This window comes from Sycon ciliatum, chromosome 9, assembly GCF_964019385.1.
Source record: "Sycon ciliatum chromosome 9, ocSycCili1.1, whole genome shotgun sequence".
Taxonomy (NCBI): domain Eukaryota; kingdom Metazoa; phylum Porifera; class Calcarea; order Leucosolenida; family Sycettidae; genus Sycon; species Sycon ciliatum.
In genome coordinates, this window is record NC_088651.1 from 18,403,037 (window position 1) to 18,415,645 (window position 12,609).

The 12,609-nt window shown below is 48.5% G+C and overlaps 1 protein-coding gene across 1 annotated transcript; it reads left to right on the plus strand.

The window, feature by feature from the left end:
* Positions 1-465: 465 nt before the first annotated feature.
* LOC135825174 (hemicentin-1-like) lies at positions 466-9,123 on the plus strand. The gene is made up of 4 exons (XM_065337899.1): positions 466-719; positions 1,681-1,777; positions 5,685-5,851; positions 7,321-9,123. Exons 1-4 carry the CDS (start codon positions 566-568, stop codon positions 7,602-7,604), a joined length of 702 nt encoding a protein of 233 aa, XP_065193971.1. The 5' UTR covers positions 466-565; the 3' UTR covers positions 7,605-9,123.
* Positions 9,124-12,609: the final 3,486 nt, after the last annotated feature.

Consider the following 12,609-nt stretch of genomic DNA (forward strand, 5'->3'; position numbering starts at 1 on the left):
TGCTCAATGAAGACCGCTCGAGTCACTCAAGTGAGCGCCAAGTACTGTGCAGCCCTAGACCAGCGACCAATGGGATGCACACTTGTGCAGGCGCAAAGCTGACTCGATCGATTGGATTTCAGTGACCAATCTTGTTTTTGTTTTTTTTGCAATTTTAAATTTTGACTTCACGGAAAATTTCAAAGTGGTAGGAAATTGCAAGTGTTGAGTTTCGGAGAGAAAATAGCAGTAGGTGGCATGTGGCCTCTAATTTCCTAACAATCTTGTTTTAGCTGTGAAAGTCGATTTTGTCATTCTCTCAATGCAATCAATGCGGGTGGGAAGGATTTATAGAGATGGATACTCGGTGAAGTGCATCACTTACTCCTTGTGTACAGTAACTCTCAAAACGGCTAAGGCCCTGCAAGTCCCTTGTGTGAACACACCATCTGCCCTCTTCTTTCTCCTTTGCTTCACAGCAACCGTGGCGGAGGTCAACACGGACATTTCATTGCCGTGTGCAGAGAATCCCGTCCCCGTAGGCGGCCGAGAACTATGGAGCGTTGTCAGGGGAGAAAACGCAAGCATGCCGGTCGAGGTGCGAGGACGCTACAGTCAGAATAGCTCTCTCTTGACTATCAATCGTCTCCAGATGTCGGACAGCGGGCGATTCCTGTGCCGTTTGCTGGATGGCAATCAGGTCGAGTTGTCAAGGCGTGAGACCACACTGTTGGTTCTGGGTGAGTGAGCAAGGGGTCATCACAAACGTTCTTTTTGCCATATTTAGGCCATTCACACGACGTGCGAATTCACGCGTGCGTGGGACCAAGAGGTCATTTGCAAGCCGCGATCCAGTTCACACGGCGCTGGGTCAAACTTGGCATGCGTCGACTCATCCATAGTGATCTCTTGAAAATGCCAGGAAATTTGAATGTTCCCTTTTGAAATAATAGTCTACGCACTGCATTTGCTGTGTGCAATTTCAACAACCGACACTTTTGCTCGCATGCAAAATACACTGGTGAGCACAAAGGGCCAGGCCGAGTTCAGGAATCAGTTGCACGCATGTGTCCACGTTTTATCTTATCCGAGAAAATATCCTTGGAAACTATTCGATGAAAGTGAGTTCGCACGTCGTTTGAATTTGACCTATAAGGGGATCTAAACTTGTGCAGCTGGTCCATAACAGGCTAATGTACAACATATCCAATCTTACTTCGTGCAGAGGATGCAGATAAGAAAGTCCTCATTTTTTGACCGGATGGAGCTGATGACAACGACTGAAAGATTTCCCAGTGAGTGTATGAATGAATATTTCGTGTCTGGTTCAAGCTGGGTGTTTTTGTTATCATTACTCGTGCAGTCAGTGTGGTACAGAGCTTGCACTGAAGTAGCTTTGAACTACTCTCACTACACACAGTAGCAGTGATAAGCTGCTGAAAGAATTGCTCATTGTGCCTGTTTTGTGTGGCGGGCGTTCACGTGTTTGCATGTGTGCTTGCGCGTATGTGCGTTTGTGTGTGGGGGAGGGGGGAGGGATGTGGTGTGTGTGTGTGTTGGTGTGTGTGTGTGTGTGTGTGTGTGTGTGTGTGTGTGTGTGTGTGTGTGTGTGTGTGTGTGTGTGTGTGTGTGTGCGTGTGCGTGCGTGCGTGCATATCTGTGCGTGTGTTTGTGTTCCTCTGTTCATGGTGCGTTGTTTAGGCCCACCTATAATCAAACGCTCACCTACGCAACCGAGCTATCTGATTACGGCAGCCGACGCTTCCCAAACTGTAGTCCTGCAAGTACACATTGAAAGGTTGGCTGGCAGTATTGCTCTTTTTGCCCTTTTTCTGTGTGTTTGCTTGTGTTTTGTGTGTCAATGTATGTTTGTGTGCATAAGCATGCATGGAGAGAACGCCTGCGAATGAGTGCGTGTGTGTATCGTTGTGTGTTTGTGTGTGTGTGGACATGTGTATGTATCTGTGTGTGTTTGTGTCTGTCTTTGTGTCAGAAATGTGGGCTGATTTGCTGTACCTTTTACACACGGCTTCCGAGAGGAGTTTTTTAACAACATTTTTGTTTCGGGCATCCATGAATGCACACACACACACATGCACACACACAGGCACATATGCAAACACACACACACACACACACACACACACACACACGCATGTACAAACACACACACACCTTTGGACCTTTGGAAAGCCCATCGCCGAAGGCGATGATAGCTATTAGGCGAGGCAGTAGTTCTTGTGTCGGGATAAATCATTCGGACGGCGAAAGTCGCGGCCGCAGACACAGACGAACACTCTTGGTTGGGGCTGGCTTGGTGGCTTCCGACGGCTACGTTCGCGCCAGTCCCTCTGGTCCTGAGCAAGGTGGTACCATTGCGTCTCCGGGATACCGGTCGCAAGCAGGTCTGAAGCTGCCACATCTCTCCAACGACGCTTGGGTCCATGGCGGGGCCGCGTGTTAGTGCCCTCCGCAAACAGGATCTGCTTTGGCAACCTGGTGTCGTCCATCCTTGCGAGGTGACCAAGCCATCGCAGGCGATTCGCACGAATGGCCTCCTCCAGCGAGGCTGGCATGCCGCTGCGCTTCGCCAAGTCTTCACTTGACAGGTGTTCCTGCCACTGCTGGTCTCGGGTAACACTCAGGATCGTGCGAACACACTGTCGATGGAACGTGTCCAACCTGCGCAGGAGGGGTGCCTTCAGCGTCCATGTCTCAGAACCATACAGCAGCACTGTAAGGACCACGGCCTGGTAGACCTGACGTCGGATTCCAAGCGACAGACCCGAGTTCCGGAAAATTGGTTGGAGGAGGCTACCAAACGCCCTTGATGCCTTGGCGAGACGAGTTGTGACTTCGGGATCCAGCTCTCCATCGTCGCTGATCGTACTGCCGAGGTAGGTAAAATCGCTGACCACGCCGATCACGTCACCAGCACTCCCAGGCACCACAATATCAGCACGGATGACACTCGGACCGCCCGCCAAGAACTTCGTCTTCTGCACACTAACAGTCAGGCCCCAGCCTGACGCACACTGCGTAAATTCCTTCACCATCATCTCCATGTGCTCGTACGAAGTGGTATACAGGGCAGCATCATCTGCAAATAGCGACTCCGACACGGATAAGTCTGTGAGTCTGTGCTTGGCAGTACGGTCGCCAACCAACTTGCGGCCGATACGATGTTTCATCGGGAAACTAGGCACTGTGGATGTTGAGCGCCAGTGTGCAAGGGCGGCAGAGAAGTAGAGGTTGAACAACATCGGAGCCAGGGTGCAACCCTGGCGTAGACCATTCTCCACCCCAAAGCTGTCAGACTGACCACTACCCACGCGAACAGACGCCATCATACCCTCGTGAAGAGACCGGATCACCTGAAGCATGCGCGGAGGCACACCGAGTTTCTGCAGGACCAGCCAAAGCGCTGTTCGGGGGACCGAGTCGTACGCCTTGCGTAGATCCACAAACAAGACATACAGATCAGATTGATGTTCAATGGCTTTCTCGAGTACTTGGCGGGCAGCAAAGATCATGTCGATGCAGCCCCTACCCTTCCGAAAACCGCACTGAGACTCTGGTAGCCAGTCTTCAGCGAGTGGCTCAAGCCGGTCCTGGAGCATGCGAGCAAACAGTTTGCCCACAACATCGAGCAAGCTGATGCCACGCTAGTTATCGCAGCTATGCCGGTTACCCTTCTTGGGAATGGGGACTATCTCTGCATCACGCCAGTCAGCAGGGACCGATCCAGTTTCCCAAACCCTAACGATGAACTCATGGAGGCGACCCAACAACAGTTCACCACCACAACGTATCAGCTCTGGCAGAATGCCTGATTGACCACTGGCTGTGCCATTCTTCATACGGCGAAGTGCACGTTGGAGCTCCTCGATGCAAGGGACGTCGTCCAGATGTTCACGAACATCCAATGCAGGCATGCTGTCAACAGTGTGTTGGTCAAATTGGCTCTGCGTATTTAACACCATCTCAAAGTGCCGTCCGAAACGAGCACGAACAGCATCCGCATCTTGGTTTCAAGTTGCCGTTCTCATCCAGCACAGCAGATGTATGCTTTGAAGTTCTGCCCTTCTCAATTTCCTGCAGCTTCCGGATACACTTCCAGCGAGTGCGCCCATCTTTCTTAGCCTCCTCAGCATCACGCACTACCTCTGATATCCAGTTCTCCTTCGCCATCCGCACAGCCTTTGCCACTGTAAGTTGTGCCTGTCGAAAGGCTTTCCGAGTATCAACTGTATCGTTTGACAGCAACGCTTGATGGCAGGTATTCTTGGCATCAATGAGCGGCTCAAGAGTCGAGCTGCTCTCCAAGAACCAGTCTGGTTGAACACGTTTACCAAAACCAATGATGTCAGAGGCATCAGAGGCAGCAGACGTAACAGCGTCACGGATGCCAGACCACTCTAGATCTATAGACTCCACCGACTCTCTGGGCACTGCAGAATCCCTGGCCAGACGCTCCTGAACACTATCCTGGAAAGCTGTACAAACATCAGTGTTCCGCAGACTCCTCACGTCAAAACGCTTCCGGTTGCCGCTGCCACTTGTACGCCCATTGCGCGGTGGAGCACCACGACTCAGAGCCAAACGTGCACGGACCATGTAGTGATCAGACCAAAATGACGCGCCACGCATGACAGAGACATTCTGACAGTATACGTGCTGATCCTGTCGCATAATGACATAATCAATCAGGTGTGGTTGACGTGTGGCAGGATGAGTCCAGGTTCCACGCTTGCGTAGCTTCTTCCGAAACCAGGTATTCAAAACGCATAGTGAGTTCCTCGCGCAGAACAACAATAAATCCTCACCAGCCTGATTACATTGACCAAGACCAAAGTCACCAATGATCTGATCCCAGGGGGGCCTATCGTCATACCTGTCCCGAAAATCACCAGTTCCGCGTGACCCTACTCTGGCGTTGAAATCGCCCAGGAGTACAAAGATGTCGTTACGGTTGACTTTGTCAACGATCGCCTGTAGGTGTCTATAAAATGTCTCCTTCACGCTGAATGTCGCTTTGTTGGTGGGCGCATAGATGTTGATAACAGACAAGTACTGATCACGGTGACATTGATCTCCGCGGGGTAGTTTGTCCCCCTTCGCGTGAAGTAGGATACGAGCCGTGACGATGCGTGAGCTTACGGGGTCCCACTGTTCTCCGCCACGCCGCCACGCCGCCGACATCTCTGGATTCATCCAAATTCCAACACCCTCGTTCCGTCGGGCTGGTTCTCCCCCTGTTGGGATTGGGCGACCAGAATGAACAAAGGTACAATTGCCGATGGGCCACACATCACTGCCGAACCACTTCGTCTCTTGAATTCCCGCAACTCCGACACGGAATTTTACGAGTTCCGCCGACAAAAAGTCCAGACCTCTGTCCACTAGCGACACTGACTTGTTTTTCCTACATATCCTGGCATCACCTGTGTCCTCTACAAGGGACTGGACATTCCAGCTCGCCATAAAGAGAGTCTCTCGCTCCTTCCTCGACTTCCTCATCGTCCTCATCCTCGTCCACAACTATTCGACACCCACACACACACCCACACCCACACACACCCACACACACACACGCACACACACAGACACACCCACACACACACATACACCCACCCACACACCCACACGTACAGCATCCTGGCAATATCCTGAAGACGTACATTTGTATTGTCTTGTCCATACAGTGTCTCGCCAGTGTCGGTGGTTTGGAAACGAGATGGTGAAGTGGTGATGGATACTGTCCATGCCAAACATCTGTCTAACCATTCGCTCGCTCTCTGTGCCATCCGTGAAGCAGACTATGGGAACTACACCGTCATTGTCACAAACGACTTTGGATCGGCATTCCTGGGTGAGGCTGTCAGCAATGGCCGAGTGTCTTTGCGAGTGTGTGTGTGTGTGTGTCTGTTTGTGCGTGTCCGTGTTCATTTTTGTCACAGTATAGTTTCCCGGTGTGAGCCGCACTGGTGTATACGCTGGACCCGGTTTTTCCCCGCACGAACTGCAGACACTTACCTTATTTATCCCTATTAATTTGACCGCTGTAGTATAAGCTTCTGTAAAAGCCGTTATTCTAACGAGGCGCATGTATAACGATTTCCCAAAATTGACTAGTTTACGCGTACCGAAGGTAACGATTCTCACTCATTTTCAACGCCCCATAGGACAGTATATGTATCGATTTCTATTTAACGATTTCTATTTTAACAACAGATTTCTCCTCGGTAACTCGTTAGAGTTAGCACTTCGTTAGAATAATGGCTTTTACAGTAGATCAAATTTGTTCGAGTCACGCCATTTAGTGATGTATTTAACCCATTCAGCGCTACTGGACCTTGCCTATGGTACTCTGCATATAAAGGCTAAAAACAGTGTCAATAGCAAGTTCTAAAACTCCAGGGTTCTGGCAAGTAGTCTCCATGACGTCTATAGACGTCATCAGCGTTCAATGAATTAACATGAACCTTCTACCCCTGAAAATACGGGACATGCAAGGATCAATGATCAGAGCAAGGAAGAAGGGGAGGGCATGACAAACCGGCAGTGAAGTCTTCACTGTCCACAGTTTCATTTACTAATAATTAAACTCCAAGTGGGTGACTCGATCTCTCCTTGACCATGCCATCTCAGAGAACAGTCCACATCACGATTCACGAGTTCATACCCACTGGTATGTATTTGTGGCTATAGTTGTGTTCACGGGGCACTACTTTCATCATGTAACTTACTCGCATCGCGCCCTGCACGCGTGGGCACTAACTCACTGTCTGCCCGAGTACTGACTCGATATCTCAGTTATGGTTGCTCAATTTCAATTTGGAACAAAAGTTCAATTTAAACTAGAGGGAAGGTGTGTTTTCAAAGGAGTGAAGAACTTGGGCCAAGGATGGTGTGGTGTTTGACTTTTCGCGATCTGCATTGTTCAGCTACATGGTGTAATGAAGGCAGCATGCTGTGTATCTAGCCCTTAGAAATAACACACAGTTGCACCCTGATGTTTACAGAATATGGGTACATATTTTTCTTTCGAATCAAAAGAAACAGTTCCAAGATATAATTGGGATAGGGTTTTAATCCTTCAGCACCAACAACCCTCATGACCACTATAATTATGGAAATGATGCGAATGCAAAGGTGTGTGTGTGTGTGTGTGTGTGTTGGTGTGTGTGTGTGTGCGCGCGCACGCGCGTGTGTGTGTGTGTGTGTGTGCGCGCGTGCGCGCGCGTGTGTGTGTGTGTGTGTGTGGGTGTGTGTGTGTGATATGTTTCACTCACTGCATACTATCGAACTGTTCACGCTCGTTGCTTCCGTACTGCACAGATACATTCAAGCGGCGACTGGCGAAGAGCTCGAGTGTGAATAACAATCGTGCCATCACTGGCCTAGCTGTGGCATGCGCTCTCCTGAGCATGGGTCTGGTTGCTGGTGGCATTGCTTTCAAATACGGAAAATGTTACCGTCCGACGTCACATGGTGTTTCTTCTGGTCTCCGAAGACTGGCCAGGAGGAGACAGGATCACGCTAGAATCTGCACGCTGAGCAGTACTGCGAGCATTCAACACCGACGGGGCGATGGCGTTATATGGTACCCGCCAGGTCAGTAACAATAACAAACCAAGAGTGTTATGCCTGAAAGAGAAGTGGTGGGCACACATGCTCCTTCCCTGGGCACTGCAAAGTCACAATTCAGTTTCAACGCATCAGTAATCAAAGCTTCAGCAACATGTCTTGACTAGCGATATGGAATGAGCATGAACTTGAATATGGCAACCGCCACCAAAGTTCAAACCCACTTCACCCGACAGACTTCCACCAGAACCTCTGCTCAATTGACCTGAACACATTCAGCGGATGCTGCTTGGTTTCCACCATTCCTGTACTCTAAGCAGAGAAGTCGTCCAGGGCGTCCAAAGGTGCCCTTTTCTTCCGGTACTAAGCCATGCCACATTGAAAGATGGTCCGTGAGCGATGTTTTCTATTAATAATGCTGTTATTTGTTGTTTTCTCTATGGACTTGACATACTTCGTACTTTTTATTGTTGTAAGAATGGAATCGGTCATTATCACGTAAGACAGATGAACGGCGATGAACACCAACAAACAAGTAGCTTCTGGGGCGATAGCTCGACTGCCGCTTATCTCTACCATCTGCGGATAGCTACACAGTCATGGACTGCATTGCCCGGTCTGTCGGTCAGCAGTCTCCGAGCCACTACATGCACTTCACACGGCTATCCACTCAGCAGGTATGCGTGTATGTGTACATGTAGGAAGTGATTTAGACTTTCAAACGGCAACAATATCATCAGCATACACCTCCTGTACGCATCGGTTACAATGCACCGGTTGAATTCCATATCAGTGGGCTACTCATCTGTAAGCAAGTGACTGGGCAGTGCAGTGATGCGGAGCATTGGTGCCCTGCACAATGTGCTCTAACCAGTACGGACAAAACCATAATCATTATGATCAAGCTATATCTTCATGGACTGCGCCAACTGCCTCATTTCCTTCTGCAAACGACAATAGCCCACCGGATATACTTTTTTTAGTGTCCTTCTTTGTCTTAATGTAACTATCCATGCTTTTTTTTGCTGGAATGTAAGCCTCTTTTACGGGCAAACAACATACAATTCAATATCACTAACAATGCTACTTCTAGTTATGGACCTACTGACCATGAATATAGTTTCAAAGACTTTGCCAACTTCTTCTTTCCCGTCCTCAACTTACAAGTATGGACCTAATGACCATGAATCTATTTTCAAAGACTTTGCCAAATTCTTCTTTCCCGTCCTCAACTTACAAGTACAAACGCATGCCCGATACGCTTGCAGCTACTCTCTTTCGATTTTTTTAATTTCATTGTTCATGTTCTTTTGATCAGAAGCTGTTGTGTAAGGCCACTACCCCTCCCTACTTCCCACGGACCCACCACGATGGATATATCAATTTATTATCAAAGTCTTCCCCTGATATTGCATTGCAACTCGCTTAGTACGTACATGTTGTCTGATCGGTGATCATACATTCTCATGCTTAGTACGGACTATGTCAATGACCATGTGTACTCTTGGTAGCATGTACATGTGCAGTGTTGTCGTGCACGTGTATGAAAGTGGTGAAAAAATAAGAGTCCCAGACATGTACTTGTATCACAAAATCTGCCATGTCCGACCGTTTCCAGAAGTGGCAGGACATTGTGTCAGAGCATTTCCGAAATCTTATCGTGTTCCCTGAACATAGGTCGTACTACTGGTGTCACGTGTGATTGTCCGTACTCAAGTAAGTTTTGATGCTAAGTACATGTCCAGGTGCCCTTGGGCGTAGATCTACGTCTTATCAGACTTCCATTGAATTCCTGTAAGTATTCAGGAACTTCCCTACCCATGTGTACAGTCAACTTTGCGTATAATGACACTCGGCGGGGCATCAGAAAAGTGTCCTTATTCGCGAAGTGTCCTTAGACCTGAAGTGTCATTATAATTATGTATTACAGTTGGATGGGACTTTTGCTCTGGGCATAGAAATTCTGTCGTTATTCGCGAATTGTCGTTACGTCGGCAGTCGTTATTAGCGAAGTGGACTGTATACTAGCCCCCCCCCCCATCTGTACTCTCTTGTACCATCATCCTTCAATGCGACGGACCCCACGACAGGCGGTCTGCCCTTGGGTCATCGTAATAAAGTTATTACGGAGGATTAGCAAGACGAAATTCGCGTTCGCGTTCGCTCTCCAAGGAAAGTCGAACTCAGTCACGGAATTCGCGTTATGAGAAGGATTAGCAAACAGAATTCGCACATGCATGACGTTGACACGACGTAAATTGTGTACAGACAGTACAGCGTGGTAAATTTATGACTGCCCTGACACGAATCCACGATTCGTCCTCCGACTACTTTTCCGAGCGAAAAATGCGAAATTTCGCAATCCGGTTCGCGAACTGAAAAATGATTGCAAACGCGAACGCAAATTTCGTCTTGCTAATTGCTCGTCTTGCTAATCCGTCTTGCAATCTATTTCATGATGAAACAGTTGACAGATGCGTGGAACCCATTATTTGGGAGAGGTGCGACCTGTACTATTATTATCTCTCCTTTATTCACTTCTTTCGAAGGCGATAAGCCAGACCCACCGGGAAATATTTCCATGGGTGGGACAGCAAAAAGAAAGTGAAAAAAAAATAATAAAATAAATAAATAAAACCTAAAAACCAAAGGGACAAGAAATAGTAGAAGGAAGAGGAAGAAAGGAAAGAAACTCAATCCGAACTCCAACATCAAAACAATAATAAAGAATTTGCAGCGACAGGCAAAATACATCAACCAATGAAGGGAGTAACAAAGGAAATATCAGTCTTTATCAGTCGTTATTCAAGTCTCTTAGCTATTGAACATGCAAACGCAGCAGAGGTGCATCTACATGTTAAGGATAGTTCTTAGTATTTTAATCGAACCTTGTATAGCCTCCTGTTGTGCAATAGCCAGGTCTCCTCCCTGCACAGTCCGAAGGCATTGAGGAGTCTCCCTCACCAAGCCTCCCAGGGCACCGACAACCACAGGGACCACGTCAACCTGGGTGAGGGACCAAATCCTCGAAATCTCCCGCTTCAAATCATAATATTTTGAGCGCTTTTCAGCCATTTTCTTATTGATGTTGTTCTCACCAGGAACGCTGATGTCTATAATGTAGGCGATGCGCTCCTTGTCATCAACAATTGTGGTCAATTGTTTCTAAGCTGCCCTTGCAAAGCCTGCAATTGGCATCAGTTCGAGCAATTGACTTCATTGTGGCGTATTGGTAATTTTTCGTTTTGAGGGATTGGTCTTGTGCTGCCATAATCATGCCTTCAGTTGAAGGTTTCAGTGTCCTTGATTTCAACCACATGAAGGTAAGCTCCTTATCTAGGCGATTCTCCTCCAATCGGCTCCAATATCTCCCATGCAGCGGCATAGTGGAAAGTGTTTTGGATTTTCGCTCAGCGCACGCTTGTTTAATGGTATGCTTATTGGGTAAAGCTGGTCCAGCTGCTGGCAGATCCAAACTCGACAGGAACTTAGCGGCCTTTGCAGTTATTGAGTGGCTTTTTGCTGTAGGTTTTTGTTGATGATACTGATAAAGCAGGCTTATTCTGTCTATTGGGCTGGTACTCATGTAGCGGGCCAGGCCACACATGCTCCGGCCGTGCATATCCTCACAAGAGATCAAGCCCCGGCCTCCATCTCCCCTCTTCATGTAGAGCCTGTTGACTGAGGCTTTGGGGTGGTGAAATCCAGACGCAGTCAAGGCTGATCTTGTCGCTCGATCTGTGGTCTTGATTTCAGCCTCGGTCCAATTTACGATTCCATAACTATATGTCATAACCGGCAGAGCATACGTATTGATGGCCTTGATCATATTTCCCGCATTCAATCCACTGTTCAGAAGCAAATACAATCTCTTTTTGTATTCTGCAGTGAGTTGCGTCTTGAGCTGCGGGTGAGGTATCATGGCTGCTTGCACTACTCCAAGGTACTTGTATGTTTCATTGAGTCGTAGCGACTCTGCAATGGTCTCATCGCCAACCTGGATAGAGCATCCTTCATCTGGTTTTCCTCTCCTGACGTGCAGCACGGCACACTTGGCCGGGTTGAGATTCATGCCGATGTCATCACCAACGCCACACACGGTAGACACGAGGGTAGTCACATCCTTTGTAGTTTTCCCGTAGAGTTTAATGTCGTCCATGTACCAAGAGTGATTGATAGACAACTCGGCGTCTCTGCAGCTGACTCTGTATCCCAAAGGCAATCGGTTGAGCTCAAAACTGATTGGGTTTAGCGCCAGGCAAAACAGTAACGGGGATAATGTGTCACCTTGAAATATGCCTCTTCTTATTGAAATGTTGCCGGTAGTGACCCTGCATCTTCCCTGGTCGCATATGTGCATTGTCGTTCTCCAGTTCTGCATGCTACGAGCAATAGTTGTGACCAAAGACGGGTGGAATCGATACATCGTCAAAGCATGTAGAATCCATTCATGCGACACACTATCAAACGCCTTTTTGAAGTCCAGGTATGCCATGACCAGATTTCGCCCTTTCGTATGGGCATCCTCCAGAATCATCTTATCCACCATCAGGTGCTCCTTGCAACCAAGACCAGCTGCTGCACAACCGCGCTGCTCCGTTGCAAGTATTTCATGTTGATTGATGTGCTGCCACATAATCTTCGATATGGCGGCGGTAAAGAGCTTGTACTGTATCGGAAGACACGTAATTGGTCTATAATCTTTGGGCATTGCCGAAGGTGGAGAAGTCTTAGGAAGGAGAGTAGTAGCGCCAGACGTCAACCATCCCGGAATGTCACTGTGGCCATCTATCACCCTCTGGAAGGCTCTCCGAAGGTAAGAGTGCAGGCTTGTCAGCCTCTTCCACCAGTACCCATGCAACTTGTCATGGCCCGGAGCCCTCCACAAGGCTAGTTTGCGCAGGCAGTCAGCCAGGATGTCCTGGGTGATAACTGCGCTACTCTGCACAGGGACGTGTTCTTCATAATATTCTGCTTGCCTTACATACCACTCACCAGCGGTGAACGGCGCAGGTGTAGACAGAAGATCACTCCAGAATT